This window comes from Notamacropus eugenii, chromosome 5 (genome assembly GCF_028372415.1).
Source record: "Notamacropus eugenii isolate mMacEug1 chromosome 5, mMacEug1.pri_v2, whole genome shotgun sequence".
Classification (NCBI taxonomy): Eukaryota; Metazoa; Chordata; class Mammalia; order Diprotodontia; family Macropodidae; genus Notamacropus; species Notamacropus eugenii.
This window is the reverse complement of record NC_092876.1, coordinates 359,905,253-359,922,706: the sequence shown is the minus strand read 5'-3', so window position 1 is coordinate 359,922,706 and position 17,454 is coordinate 359,905,253. Positions and strand designations below refer to the sequence as shown.

At 36.4% G+C, this 17,454-nt stretch overlaps 1 protein-coding gene across 1 annotated transcript in view; it reads left to right on the top strand.

The window, feature by feature from the left end:
* The window catches only part of TRAT1 (T cell receptor associated transmembrane adaptor 1), a 68,862-nt gene that overhangs the window by 32,499 nt on the left and 18,909 nt on the right, over nucleotides 1–17,454 (top strand). The window contains exon 3 of the mRNA XM_072614051.1: nucleotides 1,824–1,860. Coding sequence (XP_072470152.1) covers nucleotides 1,824–1,860 — 37 coding nt within the window. The remainder of the gene's footprint in view (nucleotides 1–1,823; nucleotides 1,861–17,454) is intronic.

Genomic DNA, 17,454 nt, shown 5'->3' with positions numbered 1-17,454 from the left:
AAAAATCGCAACAAAAACCACAACATGTAGATCAAGTTTTAGCCATAATGGCTAGCATGAAAAGATTAAGTGCACAAACAATTCAATGCTAGGCCAAATTAATGAGTGATCTTCTATTCCAGAATTCTGTTCCTGGTAGTAGAACAAAATGTTCATGTCCATGTTCTCTGCAATGCTGGCAGAGAATCAGGGGTAATATCGCCAGCATTTCTTACTTTCCTCTTAATAATTTATCAATTAATCAAGCAACAAGTACCCATTAAGCTCCTACTGTGTGCCAGACACTATACTAGATGCTGGGGATACAAACAAAAACACCAAATGAAACAGTTCCTATTCACAAAGTACCTACAACCATCAATTCTTCATTTACTTAAAGCCTTCTTAAAACTATATTTGCCACATGTATTATCCATGTTCTCAATTTCTCCCTAGAAAAGGGAATACTTTCTATCTTTTTTTTCATTTTTGAACAAAAAACCATTTTCTACCTATTTCTACTTTTCCTGATCATAGGCATTTAGATCTAGCGCTGGGAGTGAACTTAGAGATGATTTGGCCCAACATCCTCATTTTACAGATGAGTAAACAAAGGCAAAGAAAGATTTGAGTGTATTCTCTTTGTCCTTCCAGCTGAAGACTGCTCCTAGCTTTTTTAATCTTTGTTCACCTGAGGCCAATTTATCATTTTGGTGACAGAGTTAATGTATATAAGACACAGCAATAAACAATGATATAAATTCCAGTTAATATTATCATTTTAGTTGTCTGTCCCTGGATCTTCTCTAGGTGTATTATGTATTATGTTCAACTCTAACACTATCTCAAGCTCATTTTCCCCAAGTTGGCACTTCTGGACTATTGACTTCTCAGTGTAAAGGGCAGGTAGAATATGCAACCTGCATATTCTAGGACACTAACGTTCTCAATTCTAATTTTTTCTAAATATTTTGCAGGATTTTTATTACCAGAGAATCCGCAATAATAACTGATATACCTTAATTTCAATGGACACTAAAAGGAACAGCTATTAGTGAAATTTGATGAATACAAAGTAATAAAAAAGTGTTTATTTCTATTTATTTATTTCTATTGCTGAAGAATTCTGTTATTTCTCCTGCATCCTTACAGTAAGGAACCAGAATAATTTCTTAAACATCAGAAGAATCAAAATGGAAAATTCACCTGGTGTGGAGCTGGAACAGAAATGTCAACAGCATGACATTTTTGGAAAGACTTACTTCCAATAAAATACTACCCCAAGGGTAGGAGTCAGCCCTCTCTTCTGTCTTTAGCCCTTCTTTGCCACGTTCATTCAAGGAATTTCAGAACATTAGACCAAGAAGAGAACCTCATTTTTTAGCTATTAAAATGGAAGCACCCAGAGAGAAGAATCAGATGTGGAAAAAAAAGTCTTTGGACTCTAAGCTTGTTGTCTTTTCCACCCTCTCACAGAAATAAAAGGGGATGGCAGCAGAACAATTCTTTAAGAATACTTTTTGTTAAAAAATGAGTATTCAAATGGTTAGATTCAATGATGACAAGCACATCAAAAGTCACACTCAAGAAGAGGACTTCTTAACAATTTTTGTGTCATGGATCCTTTGCTGGAAACTTTTTAGAATAATGAAATGTACGAAATAAAATTCATAGGCTAAGCAAAGGGACCAATTGTATTGAAATATAGTTATTAGAATGTTAACATAAAACAGGTTCATGAAACACAAGTTAAAAATCGTTGTGTTTAGAATATACTCTGTGTAGAATCAACATTGTCATGATTCCAAGTGTCTTTTAACATTCATTTTACAATTCTTTTACAGAAAAAACCTATGACTACACTGATGATTACATTCCAAGGTAAGTGCTCAGATCTTTCAATAATAAAGTAGAATCTGGGTGGGCCAAGGAGGAGGGGGATAAAAGATTGACGTCTTGAAAGAAAGAAAAGTGAGTTTTTGCTTTGTTACAGAGATTATAAACCCTCATGGATTATTACTTTCCTTTGGATATAGAAGCCCTCACTTTGAACAGTTTCTCATTCTATGTCAGCATGAGTACAGGGTAAAAGACAGAAATGAAACACTAACTTGGTATCTACAGACTTTGTGGAGCTTTGGAGATTCATAGATGTTTGAGTTGAAAGAGACTTAGATTATCCTGAACCTGTGACCTTGAGGCCACATGCGGCCCTCTGCATCCTCAAGCTTGACCCTTTGATTGGCAACCTTTTTCTATGAAGTTTGGATTCAGTCAATGGGCTGCATTTGAGAACCTAGAGGGTTGCAGTTTCTCCACCCCGGATCTGGACCCTCTCTCCTCCCCCCACCCCCTCCACATATTACAGAATAGGAAAGTGAGATTCAAAGAAGAGAGTATGGTGTCCAAATTGACATCTTGCCAGTGCTGGGACTCAAATCCCAATCTCTTTGACTCTTAGTCCCTAGGACTAAGGACTGCAGTTTCTGCAGTTCTTTCTGACTTCACCAATATGAGAGATTCTCTATAGATAGGAAAGAAGAGGGGGAAAAAAAACCAATTATGAAGCACATACTGTATACCATATTTTGTACTAAGTGCTTTACAATTATTATCTCATTTGATCCTCACAACAACCTGGGAGGTAGGTGCTATTATTATCTCCATTTTACAGAGGAGGAAACTGAGGCAAATAGAGATTAAGTGACTTGCCAAGGGTCAAAAGCGTCAGATTTGAATTTAGGTCTGCCTGATTCTGGGCCAAATGCTATCCATTAAGCTAATTGCCTCTAATTGTAGAGGCATACATAGAAGCCAATATAAAGAGTCTGAGATGATATTATAGAAGAGTCTATAGTATTATGGAATGCCTAAGGCATGCTAAATAGGCAAGGATAAAATACATGGTAGAGACAGCACTGCTTTTCCCAAATAGCACAACCTACTCTGAGTTATGGTGTGCCATCAAACAGATTCTTTTCATATCAGGATGATCTTTTTTTTTTAATAGTACTTAGAACTCTGTGATGATGTAGGCTTACATGAAAAGAGACAAGGTTGTTCAATAACAATGTGCTTCTTATCAGGGTAGGAGAGAGTGATCAGATTCTTGTCTCTGTCAGTCTCTCTGTCTCTCTTTTTCTCTTTCTCTCTCTCTCCCTCCCTTTCCCTTCCTCCCTCTGTCCCTTCTTTCTTTTCTTGGCCTTTCTCTCTCTCTGCCTCTCTCTCTCTCTGTCTCTCTCTGTCTCTGTCTCTGTCTCTGTCTGTCTCTCTCTCTCTCTCTGTCTCCCCCTCCCTCATTTTCTCCCTCCCCACCCCTAACCCTGGGACAATTTTCTTTATTGTGCTTTTTAAAAAATTCATTGCTCCTAATTGAAAAAAATTACTTGTGGCTTCTGCAGTTAAGCTACAGAGAGACTCAGAGATGGTTAGAACTCCACTTACTACACCATGAGGCTATTTCCATGTCATAGCAAATGCCCCAGGGATTTACTGTTGTGGTTAGAAAAAAGCAAGGCTTATAAATGAAAGTCCTGAATAACAAATACTGTCAGCAGTCTAGCCACATCAATCTCTCTGCAAAAACATTATTTAAAAAATATTTATAACTTCTTGTTATCTTTACCTAAATATAATATGATATTCTTAAAACTTAGGAAGTTCCATAAAAGATTACATTAGTTATGGGTAGAGGGGTAGGGAGAAAGGATTGGGAATGTCAACAATGAGTGATCTTGAATTGGAATGCTAAGAAGTTCTATTGAGATTTCAGGGTACTGGGACCCCGAAATAGCGACACACGGGTTCTGCCTGAATGAATTCGACTCAAACCTTCTTTCAGCCAAAGACAAGGTTTATAAGAACATCAATTCAGGGTGGGTGTGATTCTGAAAATCTGCCATATTGGCCATATTTTAAGGAATCTGAGCACTGGCCAGATTCTTAAGGAGTCTGAGCACTTTAACGGAGGCAAGATAGATTCTTTATACAGAAGACTGTGGTAACAGAGAAGGGGTCTAGATGGAATTAAGGAGTAGAGGTCCAGGGTGGGGCCAGGTGCAGAAAATGAAAGAGCAGTTAATTAACTGGGAAAGGCTGATTGCTTCAGGCAAATCCTGTGGACCGGGGCCATGTGGGAAAGTCCAGGGTTTTACCTTTTTGGGGTCCAGATCCCAAAATGTGGTCTTTTTCTTTTAGGGATTAAGATCTCATCCCCATCAATTCTAGGACACAGGGTGATTAAACGAGCATAGTGAGAGGGGAAAGAGAAAGGAAAATATGACAGGTCTGAGCAAGGGATGAACAGAAGACCAAATATCTCTCTCTGTACACTACCATTACCATGGTTATATATCCTGGATTTTCAAAAGATCGCCTCAATGGCAGATGTTCCTAGTGTTTCTGTAACCTGTTGAAATGTCCAACTAGGAAGCGGCCAAAGATGATTTTGTGCCTGTTGTCCTCCTGCCTCACTTACTTACTGCTTTTCCCTTGATACACAATTATAGAAGTTGTTCTATGCTCTGTCAGCAATACCTAATATAACAGGTGTTTGAATGTATTAAAACAACTTCACTATTTCCATAAGTAATGGGTTCAGGGTGGAGGCGAAGGTGACGAGAGTATTGATTTTCACAGTTTCAGAAGACTTGTCATACCTTCCTCTAGATAGAGATGGGATGGACTCAGTACAGATGGAAGCATATTTTCTATTTTTGGACATAGCTAATGTAAGAATTTGTTGTGCTTAACTTTACATGTTTGCAATTTAAAAACAATTCTCAATGAGGGGGTAAGAGGAGGTGGGAGGGACAGAATTTGGAATTGAAAATAAAATGAAATTTTAAAAAATTGAGTCATTATATCACTCTTTCTCAACTGAAACCCTATAATCCCCCTGGATTGGTTTATCAGAAACACAATAACTTAAAAGTGAGAGAGCATCTATAATTACACAATGTGTTGGACTTAGACTGAAGTGAGAAGATGTGGGTTCGAGCCCTGCCTCTGACACATACTAGTTACTTGACCACAGACAAGTCATTTAGTAATAACTCAGATGTTTGGACAACTCTATAACATGACAAGTTATAGATGTTTTTCCAATATGAATCAGCAGAGGAAATTTCACTGTGAATGTTCCCTTAACTGATGAAATTGGTATAATTTTAGACCAATTGGTCTAAAAAAAAAACAAACCCACTTCATAATGAACCAAAATCCAGTCTGTTCTACGCTTCTTTCTATAGTTTTGTTGTCACCGTGTGTTTCAATAATAATGACAATGTTAATCATTTTTCCACTTGTCTTTCAAGTTTTTACATTCATTATCCAAATCATCAAGCAGGAGAGTCATGTACACATGACTAAAATTAAAGTCTGGGGGAAGGAGAGAAGGGAAGAGGAAAGGAGAGACAGACAGACACAGACATAAAGACAGAAACAGACAGAAACTGAGAGAGTGTGTGTGTGTCTAGAAGGCAGAGGAAGAGGTGACCCAGTTGATTCTAATGTCTGAAAATAGTCTAGTTTTATAATTGTCCATCTTATGGTATAGCAGAGAAATCGCTAAAACAACAAGGAGATCTAGGTTATTCCCGTAACGATTAACTGTGGGTAAATCGCTTAACTTCTCTCTGTCTCTTGTGTCTTATTAGCGAAAGGTAGAGCACAAGGGAACAGATGTAGAGTTTGAAGGAACCTCAGAGATCATCTAGTCCAACCCACTTATTTTACAGATGAAGAAACTGAGGCCAGGAATTTGGACTTACAGGGATTTCATGCCAGGTCATCTGACTCTAAAATCAGTACTCTTGTTTGTTCTTTTATCACACAAAAATTCTTGATATCTTCAGCCATAAATATACTTTTAAAAAATGGTTCTCTTACCTATATTAAGTGAGACATAAATTAAAGAGACATGGTACTTGTACTTTGATTTAGTAGGCCTGGGCCTGAATCCTCACTCTGACACTCACTAGCCATATGACCTTGGGTGGAACATTTCTCTTAACTAGAATTCAATTTCCTTATCTGTAACATGAAGAGATCAGGCTAGATCACCTCTAAGATCCATTTCAGCCCCAAATCCTATGATTAATGAACTTTACTTCTATATAGCTCATCTGAAGCAAATAATTAAAATGTAGTTAATGCTGTAGCATGGCTAATATAGGAGTAAGACTCCATATTTTGAACATTAGATTTTTTTTTAAATTGAAAAATATTTTGTTTTCCTAATCAACTAAAATCCACTTTCTTACCTCCCACTTCCACCTTTCCACCTGAGAACACAAGAAAAATAAAAACCATTCCAGAAATGTATAGTCAATCTAATTTCCATTTTAGCCATGTCCAAACTTTTTCTTTGTCTCATTATGCATTCTGAGTTCTTCTCTTCTCTATCAGGATGTGGGTAGTATGTTTCCTCATTATTCCTCTGGAATCATAGTTCATCATTTGCATATGAGCTGGCATAATAACATTCCATCATATTTAAATACAATAACTTGTTCAGCCATTCTCCAATTTGTGGGCATCCCTCATATTCTTTTTCTTCGTTACCTCAAAAAAAAATCTATAAATATTTTTGCATGTCTTTGGAGTTTTTTCTTAGGACTAATTCCTCCCTAAATCTACCTTCTCTCTAATTCCTGTTCCCCTGTTCCTTCTTTTCCCCTTCCTGTTTCCTTGTTGAATGACGTGTTTCTGTACTCAACTGTATGCGGACATTGCTCCTTCTTTGGACCAGTTCAGGTGAGAGTGAAGGTCCATTGTTCCCCCTGACCCATTTTCCTTGTTTGTGTTTACCTGTGCACTCTGATTAGGTAACACAATTTTTTCTAACCTTTTAATTCCTCCAATGCATTTAATTTCCTTTTAATTTTCCTTTTTCTTTCTACTCTTTTCTTAAAATCATTAAGATGTCTGAAACTACTTCCAAGCTTTGTCTACTTAGATTCTTTGTGATTCCTGATGATGACAGAGTTCAGAAGGGACACATGTATCATCTCCCCATATTTGAATGTAAACAACTTATATTTCATTTTTGTTTACCTTTTTATCTTTCTATCACTCCTGTGTTTGAACTTTAAAGTTTCTACTTAGTTCTGGTCTTTTCATCAGCAATGTTTGGAAGTCATCTATTTCATTTATAACATTACATTTGCTTTTTCTGGGTAAGATATTCTTGTCTATAAGTCCACATCTTTTACCTTTTTGAATATCATATTTCAGATTTTCCCCTCTTTTATAATGGTGGCTGCTAAATCATGTATGATCCTGACTGTGTGATCCTCAGCTCTTGAATTCTTTCTGGATGCTTGTGATTAATTTTTTTTTTTTTTTTGCCTGGAAATTCTGGATTTTGGCTATGATGTCCCTTGGAGTTTTCACTTAGGAATTTCTTTCAGGAGGTGACCAGTGGACTTTATTTCCACTTTGTACCCTGATTCTGGGCACTTTTCTTTCAAGATTTCTTGAAATATGACATCCAGGATCTTTTTTTAGAGGGAGTGGAAGGGGTGATGGCATTCTCAACATTTTTCTCTTCTCTCTGTTTTCCAGGTCTTTTTTTTTTTTTGCTATGTGAAAGCTTCCATTTTTTATATTCTTTTAATTTTCTGACTTTGTTTTGATATTTGTTGCCTCATGTAGTCATTGGTTTCTGCTTGATCTATTCTATTTTTAAGGACTTTGTCATTGGGGTAAGATTTTGCCCTTCTTGAACCAAACTATTAATTCTCTTTCCAATTCTTTCTTCAACAGATTTCATTTCTTTTCCATTTTTTTCCTTCAAATGGTCTCATTTTATTAAAAAGGAAGTTGCCAGACTTTTCAAAGACCCTTGCTTTATCCCTTTCAGAGTCCCAGTTGAATTGTTGTCCACACAGTGATTCTCTCCGGGACGTTGTAGATGTTTAGAAGTCGTTATCTTCTTCTGGGTTTATGTCTTGAGCTTTACCTGCCGTTACCACAGCTCCTTATGATGGGACTCTTGCTTTGTTTGCTCTTTCTTCCTGTGTCCAGATGTGATGTTAAGGCTGGGTTCCGTGCATTTCTGGATGGAAGGTCTGGGTTGGTTCTGTTGCTGCTTTCTTGTGTTGTTCCAGGACCTCAAGGACAGGCCAGGGACCTACAATGCTCCCAAAGTGGTCTGATTGCTGCCTCCCTGGTCTGAGCTCTGCAAATTCCTGACTTGGGTTTGGGTCTGTACAAGAACAGCCTATTGCTGCATTCAGCATCCATTGGCCATCTCGAGATCTCCCTTAACTCAGAGAAGTAGGATTGTAGGCTCTCCTTTGGTCTTGGATTCCTGCCTTACTTATTCCTCTATAGGCTGAGTAAGATGCTGGAAGTGAGCTGTGCTCATGGCAGTGACCTGCTATGAGTGTGTTGGTGTTCCAGTGTGAGACTGGGGCCTCCCCTTCCCCTAGTGCACAGCCTTTTCCTGGGCACTGGAGAGATCCATGGGTGGTGTGCTCTTGGTTGAACCCTGTCCCCAGTGTCCACAGACCTCCTGGTCTATCTCTCTATGGAGAACTTGGCTGGACAAATGATTTACCATGACTCTTTACCTATTTCCCCATAATGATTCAGTTTGGTGTGCTTTCTAGATCTGTTTGGAGGAATTTATGGAGGAAAACTCTGCACTACTTCCTAATAATCCAACAGTTTGACTCCATCCTTGAGAGTTTTAGATTTGGACTCAGAATTCAAATCCAGGCTCAGCAACATACTCCGTGTGTGATCTTGGGAAAATTACAGTCTTTCAGCCTCAGTTTTGTCATCTATAAAATAGGAGGCTGGGATTGGTGATCAATAAAGTCCTTCCAGATCTAAATCCTATGTTCTATAAACATTTGATCCTAGGCTCAAGTTTGGGGAAAAGCAAGGAAAAGTAAGGGGAGAGTCAGAAAAATAGACAGAGAAATGGGGTAACTAGAGCCTAGTGGTTAGATTAGTGTTAGTTCAACGATAAACAGTCTTTTTTTGGATGCATGAGATGATAAATTATAACATTATAGCTTTAAAGCTCAAAGGAACCTCAGATCTTATGTACTCCAATTTCTTCATTTTGCAAACAAAGAAACTGAGGCACATGGGTGACTTGCTTTGTAGTTCATCTGAATTCAGGACATTAATGACTTTTGAAATTCTGATAGCCCTTTAGCAAATTAAATATACTCTCCCCTTTACATTTTGGAAAAAGATTTTCTGATTTTATATTGAATTCAAGGTTTATGTAACTTATGACCCAGAACCAGAATTCTGACCTCATGAGAACCAGGTTTACTCTTAAAGGTCTCTCTGTAATGACAATTTTTATAGTACGTCATTTTGCCACTCCCCAGGACAACCTTGAAAACATCTGAATTTAGCTGGTTTTTAGCTTTCCAGTAGAGACTTTCAATTCCTTTGCACAAATTAGGATAACAATAAACATTTAAACATAGCACAGAATAAGAGGACAGAAAAAGAACTTAAATCCAGTTAGCAAAAGAATTATCATCATAGGATGCCTTCCGTAGTGGTTCATTTCTTTCTTCCCAATTACAGTCCTCACCAAATATATGGCATCATATAGTTAAGCCTCTGATTTATGTACTATTATTATTGTGGGTCTGACACAGCTCAGTTTCATGTGCCATTCTTATCTCTGAGGTCAATTCTCTCTTTTCCTCTAGCATCTGTGGCTTTGATTCTATCTCTTGTGAATTACACCATCATCCCCTTATTCTGATGTCTGCTGCCTTTACCCAATGTCTTGTTTACCACATCACCACTGTCTCTCACCATGACCACACTTCCTGGAACTCTCAGCTTACTCCAAGAGCTCCTCATGGTTCACTTGGTGACTGCTGCTTGTCCACTATTCAACCCAGAGATCTAATCTACCCCCTTCTAGTTGCTTATCCCCAGAAGTCCCTGCTCAGGCTTCTCATATGAATGTATCCTCAGAACCTTTCGACTCTTCTTGGCTCCTTTTGACACGAATTAACTCAATATTTATTTTTGAAAATAAAATTCTGAAGATTGGACACAAAATTCTGGAGCTACATAAGCTCATAAACAACATGTAGTTCAATCCCCTTATTTGTAAAACAAAATAAAACAAAGGTGAGGTTGAGAGAAGTTCAGTGATTTGCCCAAGAATCAATCAACAAGCATTTATTAAACACCTACTATGTGCCAGACACTACGTTAGATGCTGGGGATATAAATGTAAAGAATGAAATTATTATTCACAAAGAACTCACATTCTAGTGGAAGAGGCAAGAAGTCCATATATAAATAGGTACACTTCAATATAAAAAGGAAAAATACAAAGTAGTTTGGAATGGTGCACACTGGCAAAGTTGGGGGGAATCATGAAAGGCTTCGTGTAGAAGGTGGTACCTGTGGTTTAGTCTGTTCCCTAAAACAAACCATTCACCAAACACTTTCTAGCTGTGTGACCCTGAGCAAGTCATTTAACATTGTTTGCCTCAGTTTCCTCATCTGTAAAATGAGCTGGAGAAGGAAATGGCAAACCACTTCAGTATCTCTGCCAAGATATAACCCTCCCCCCCAAAGCTGTCATGAAAGGTTGGAGATGACCTGAAACGACTGAACAACAAGTGAACAAAATTCCAAGCCCTGTGCTAACAGTTAAAGATGAAAATAAAAACAAGTAAGGTAGTTTCTGCTATCATTGAGCTTATGTATTAATGGGGGAAGACTACACATGAAGGAGTGCCTGAAAGTCTCAAGAAGGAGGGCAGGAGTGGTATGAGCATGGCGACATGGTCAGGAGATGGCCAGGAAGTGAAGTGAAGGCCTGAATCTGGGCAAGATACAACGAAAACCCATCCAGAGTCCAGAGTGGTTACAAATCATCTTCTTCTCTTGACAGTCTCTTCTAGATTTTCGTGATACTACTCTCTCTCCTGGTTCTCCTCTACCTGTTGCCTGATCTGATTCTCTACTTCCTGCTCCTTCTTACTTTCTTTTGCTGAATCTTTCTCAAGAACACACTTGATAAAGGTGACTATTCCCCAGGGCTCTGTTCTGGGATCATTTTTCTCCTTTTATGCAATTTCACTCATTGATCTCATCAGCTTCTATAGATTCAATTATCATCTCCATGCTGATTATGCTCAGAGTGACTTTTACAGCCCTAAACTCTCTCCTAACCTCCAGACTCCCATCTCCTACTGTTTATAGGGTATCTGAAACCAGATATGTTGTAGACATATTAAAATTCCACATGTCCAAAACTAAAATCATCATCTTTCCCCCCAAACTCTTCCCTCTTCTTAACTTCTCTTATTATTACAGAGTCTTCTATCTTCCCAGGCTCACAACCTAGGCATCATCCTCAACTCCTTACTCTCCCCTCCATATTCAATCTGTTGCTAAGGCTTGTCAAGTTTATTTTTGTAACATTTCTCACACACTCCCTCTTCTCTCCTCTGACATTACCACCACCCTTGTGCAAACCCTCATACTTATGCCTGCACTATTGTAAAAATCTGCTGGTTTGTCCCCTTCACTCAAGTTGCTCCCTGTTCTAGTCCATCTGCTCTTTAGCTGTCAAATTGATCTTCCTAAAATGCAGGTTTGACTATATCATCCCATTTCCATTCATTAAACTACCATGGCTCCCTATTACCTCAAATATATAATCTTCTGTTTGGCTTTTAAAGTCCTTCATAACCTGTCCCTTTCTTAGCTTTATAGTTTTCTTAAACCTGACTCTGTCTCCATTTCCCCTGTTATTTAAGATTCAGTAACACTGACCTCCTTGGTAGTCTTTGTACTAGACACCCTATTTCCCATCTCTAGGCATTTTCACTGGCTGATGTCCTCTGTGTTTGTAATTCCCTCTTCATCTCTGCCTTCTAGCATTGCTGATTTCCTTCAGGTCCCAGATAAAATTCCATCTTTTACAGGAAGTCTTTCCCTAACTCTTTTAGTATAACTGCCTTCTTTCTCTCTGTTGATTATCCTCAATTTCTACTGTTTATATTTTGTTTACGTATAGCTGTTTGCATTTATCTTCCCCATTAGACTTAGCTCCTTGAGAACATCAGCTATCTTTTACCTCTTTTTTTGTACCCTTAGTGTCTTGTACACAGCAGGTACCTAACAAATGCTTGTTGACTGCTGTTTGTCTAACTTTATACAGGCTTTCCCTCCTGTCCTGGAATATGATCCACATTCACCTCTATCCATTTCAGAATTTTCATCTTCTTTTAAAGATCAGATCAAATGCCACCTTCTACACAAGTTCTTTCCTAATTTCCCCAAAATAGCTATTGCATCTCCCTTCCACACATCTCTTCCTCACTCTGAAATTACCTTGAACATATTTTGTATTTTTGATATATACACATATATGTGTATGTGCATTGGTTTATATGGCAATCATATTATTTCTCATGGCAGATCCTTGGGGGCAGGATGTTTTCTCTTTTTCTCCTTTGTATTCTCAGTGCCTCAGGTAGTGTCTGCCACATAGAAGACACTTGATTTTTTTCTTGATGGATACTTCAAGTGTTAAGCGTACTTGAGGAAACTGCTATGAAAGGGATGGGCCCATAGTCTACTGCCTTTCCTGGTCCCCACAGATACTAGTGCCTTCCCCCTAAAGGTATCTTGCATTATGTATCTATTTGTAAATACCAATGTGTGTTTCCCTAAAACCCCTCAATGAAATCTAAACTCTTCTAGGGCAGCGATGATTTCTTTATTGTTTTTGCATACCTAGCATAGTGTGTGTCACATGAAAGGAATTTAACAAATATTTGTGGATTTATTGATTGAATAAGGTCATGAAGTATTTGTTTTCTAGGCTACTTCAATGCAACCAAGGAAATATGATCTTTCAGGGGAAAACTTGGTAAAATCAGGCAGTGATTCAGTTTTGGATCTGGTCTAAATGCCAGGAGTACCTTAACCTTTCTATCACAGGCCCATTGGTGTGTTTATTTTGAAAAATCAATCAGTTCTCCCTGTAAAAACACCAACCATATTTACAAAAGCAGAAATAATAATAATGCTTGTCATAGCCCATGGACCATTTTTTGGTACTGGGAAACAAAAGCATTTTTTTTAACTTGCTGGTTGAATAATAGCTCATTTGGAGTGATTAATCATCAGCAATGTGTATGTATACTCAGGGCACTACATTATAAATCACATCTTATTTTCATTTGTGGGGAATGAAATGATGTTCATATTTGGGTATGATTTATCATTTGCAGGTTGCATCTGCTATCTTTAAGATAGATTGTGCCTTATTAAAAATCATTCACTGTTTGCTACTTGAACTGGCTGACCAAAGAAAAACTGCCACCAGGGAGTATTTTATATCCCACTGTTAACCCTGTGCTGACAGGGACAGCACAGTTATTTATGTCAGCATGAGCAATACCCCTGCTTTACACTTCATTTTTAAAATCTTATTCTGTGGTTATTATACCAATATTTATAGGTATACATAACCTCATCTCTTATTAACCATGGAGCAATTGCCTGGATGGGTAATTCTGACATTTCCGTGGTAATCTACTGTCAGCGTTATAATAGCTACCATTTACGTAACACTTTACATACATTATCTCAGTTGATCCTCACCAGAGCACTGGAAAACAAGTGCTGTTATTTACAATGAGGAAATTGAGACTTAAGTGACTTGCCCAGGTCACACCCCTAGAGAGTGACTGAAGTAGGATTTGAACACAGATCTTCCTAACTCCACATCCAGAACTCTGTGAACTATGCCACTTACCTACTTCTGGATGTTATATCCTCAGTATCTTTAAATCTATTGACAGTAGTTTCAATCTTGAGTCTTTCAATAGTACAGGATGACTATTATTGTACCTGGGCAACTCTGTTCCCTTTCAGCAACCACAATTAAATTATTACTTAAGGGGTGGTCCCTGGTATCTCTTCTACCCCTTTAGTTCAGGCAGAAGTTTCCTCAGTCTGGGAAAAGTCTTGAATAGCAGCTTTATATGTCCATTGAATATCATGGTTTTTTATAGGTTCTCCTTGTTTACCATCATCAACCATCACAATTCCATATTTAACTAGTGCATAGGTCCAATCTCTTATTTCCTTTGCTTTTACCCCAAATATGCTTTGTTTCCTTTTCCTTTTCCTATACCATATCATGTGATCACCGCATCATGGTTTCACAGGGATCTAACAACTTAGAGCTTTCTCCAAAGAAGAGCAGAGCAATATGTTGTTTATGAGGAAAACATTTGAAACAAAGGTTGAAACAGAGTTAAAATAAGAGACTGGCACAAAATCTACTATACTTCTGCAGAATTAAAGAAAAAGAAGTAAGAAAAGCAAGCATGGTCTTGATAAGGCAATAGCAAAAATAGATTTAATTCAAAGAGATAAATAGGGAAACTATATTATGGTGAAATGTAACATAGGCACTGAATAAATGTCAGCACTTCACATATATGTACCAAATGGCATATGATTTAAATACTTAAAAGAAAAACTAAAATGAGCGATGAGGAGAGCTAGACAGTAAGTACATTGTGTAGACGAATTTAACAAAAACAAAAAGGAAGAAATCAAAGACCCGACTAGAATTTTATAAAAGTTAAATATCATAGACCTCTGGTGATTATTGGATGGAATTTTTAGATAGTATAGTTATTTCTCAGCTGTGCACCTATACAGAAAATGATTATGTAGTATATAGAATCATAAAAGCCTCAAAAAAAATCAGAAAAGGAGAAATGTTAAATACATTTTTTGCTGATGACAGTACAATGAAAATTATATTCAAGAAAGGATCATTGAATAGAAGGTTAAAATTAGGGGGGGAAATTTAATCCTGAAGAATCAATGGGTCAAAGAATAAATTGAAGAAACAATAAATAACTTCCTTAATGATAATGACAATAACACAACACATCAAAATTATTGGGATGCAGCCAGTCTTAAAAGAAAATTGTATATCTCTGAACATTTAAACCAACCAAAGAGGAAGAATAAATCATTAAATAAGTTATGAAACCAATAAATTAATAAATTTAAATACAAATTGAAAACTCTGAAAATCAAATAAATTTTAAAATATTAAAAGAAAAAAACATTTAATTAATATGTAGAACTGGAAACTATTTATAAAAATAGACAAATCATTAGCAAATTTGATTTTTAGAAAAGGAAAAACAAACTATCAGTACTGAAAACAAACAAAAAGTTCACAACAAATAAAAAAGAAATAGAATTTGTTGTAGACTATTCTGACAAACCATTAAAAATATATATAAAGCATCTTAAATAACAGAATAAGGTATAAAGAACTTACATAATGCAACCTTTGAAAAAGAAATGGAACAAGCCATAAATGATCTTCAAAGGAAAAATAAAACCAAATGAACAAATGGATTTACAAGGAAATTCCATCAAACATTCAAAGAATAATTAATTAGGATATTATATAAACTGTTGGAAAAATAGGAAAAAATATCCTACAATCCCTTATAGAAACTGTAGGGCAATATCTCTAATGAACATTGACACAGACATCTAAAATAAAATATTATCAAAGAAGCCATAGCAACATATCACAAATATTTTATATGATGACCATGTTAGATGTATGTCAGAAATACATGATTGGTAGATCAAAATAAGAATAAGAACAACAAAATCATATGGTTGTGTCAATAAGTACAGGAAAAAATATTGATAAAATACAACATCCCTTCCTGTTAAAGACATTAGAAAGCATGAACTTTCTTTAATATGACAAATAATATTTATCAAAAAATGAACCAGTGTTATATATAATGGGGATAAATTAAAGGCCTTTCTAATAGAGTAGGGGGTAAAGCAAAGATGTCCATGATCAATGATAATGCTAAAAATGCTAATTATAGTAATAAGACAACAACAATATTTATAGGTGAAGAGAAAACAGAATTGTCACCTTTTGTAAGTGATAAGATCATTTACTTAAAGAACCACAGAGTCAACTAAAAATTAATTGAAACAATGGACAATTTCAGCAAAGTTGCTGAATATAAAACAAATCCACGTATCAATGACCTTTCTGTATAGTACCAACAAAGCCAATTAGGAGGAGATAAAATGAGAAATTTCACTTAAAACAACTACAGATTGTATAAATGAGATAGAAGATCTGTATCCCAAGAGCTTTGGATACAAGATATAACCAGGAACTATGTGAATACAACTGCAAGACACTATAGATATAAAGATAGACCCAGTGGAGAAATAGTAATTGCTCATGGGTAGGCCAAAACATAATAAAAATGATAATACTATCTAAATTAGTTGACATATTTAGTGCTATACTGATCAATCTACCAACAATTATTGGAAAAATAATGATGAAATTCCTCTGTAGGAACAAAAAGTCAAAAGTCTCAAGGGAAATAATTACTAAAAATGGGAATAAAAGGGGGCTAGCAGTTCCAGATCTATATTACACAGCAGTAAGCATCACATTGGTTATATAGAAAAGTCAATCAATGAAACAGAATAAATATAAATGTGCAGAAACAGATAAACAGAATGTGTTAGTGTTGGATAAACTCAGACACTTCAATACTCTTCAACAAAAACCCTCGGGAAATTGGAAAGCAGTCTAGCAGAAACCAGGTATAGGCTAACATTTCACATGAGACACCAAGATAAATTCCAAATGGATACATCACTTCGACATGAAGAGTGACATCATAAAAAAAACAGAGGACCAAAGAATGAATTACTTTTATATATAGATATAGATAGATAAATGACAGATAGATAGATAGTTGATAGATAGATAGATGATAGATAGATAGATAGATAGATAGATAGATAGATAGTTGATAGATAGATGATAGATAGATAGATAGATAGATAGTTGATAGATAGATAGATAGATAGATAGATAGATAGATAGATAGATAGATAGTTGATAGATAGATAGATGATAAATAGATAGATAGACCAGTTCCTGACCAAACAAGGGGAAAAGAGGATCACAGAGAATTTCTTGTTTTTCAGTCATTTCAGTTGTGTCTGAGTCTAAGATCTGCTTTGGGGTGTTTTTGGCAAAGATATTGAAATGGTTTGACATTTCCTTCTCTAGCTCATTTTTACAGATGAGGAAACTGATGCAAACAGGGTTAAGTGACTTGCCCAGAGTTACACAGTAAATGTCTGAGGTCAGATTTGGACTCAGGAAGATGAGTCTTCTGAATTCCAGCCCAGGTATCCTATCCACCTAGCCATCCTATCCCAGAAGATAAAATGGATTATTTCAGTTACATAAAATTAACAAGTTTTTGTACAATCGAATGCAGCTAAAATTAAAATTGAAACAAGTAACTGTAAAAACAATCTTTGTAGCAAGTTTCTTTAATAAAGCTCTCATTTGCAAGATATATAAAGAATTTATTCAAATTTATAAGAACAAGAGTCATTCCCAACTGATAAATGGTC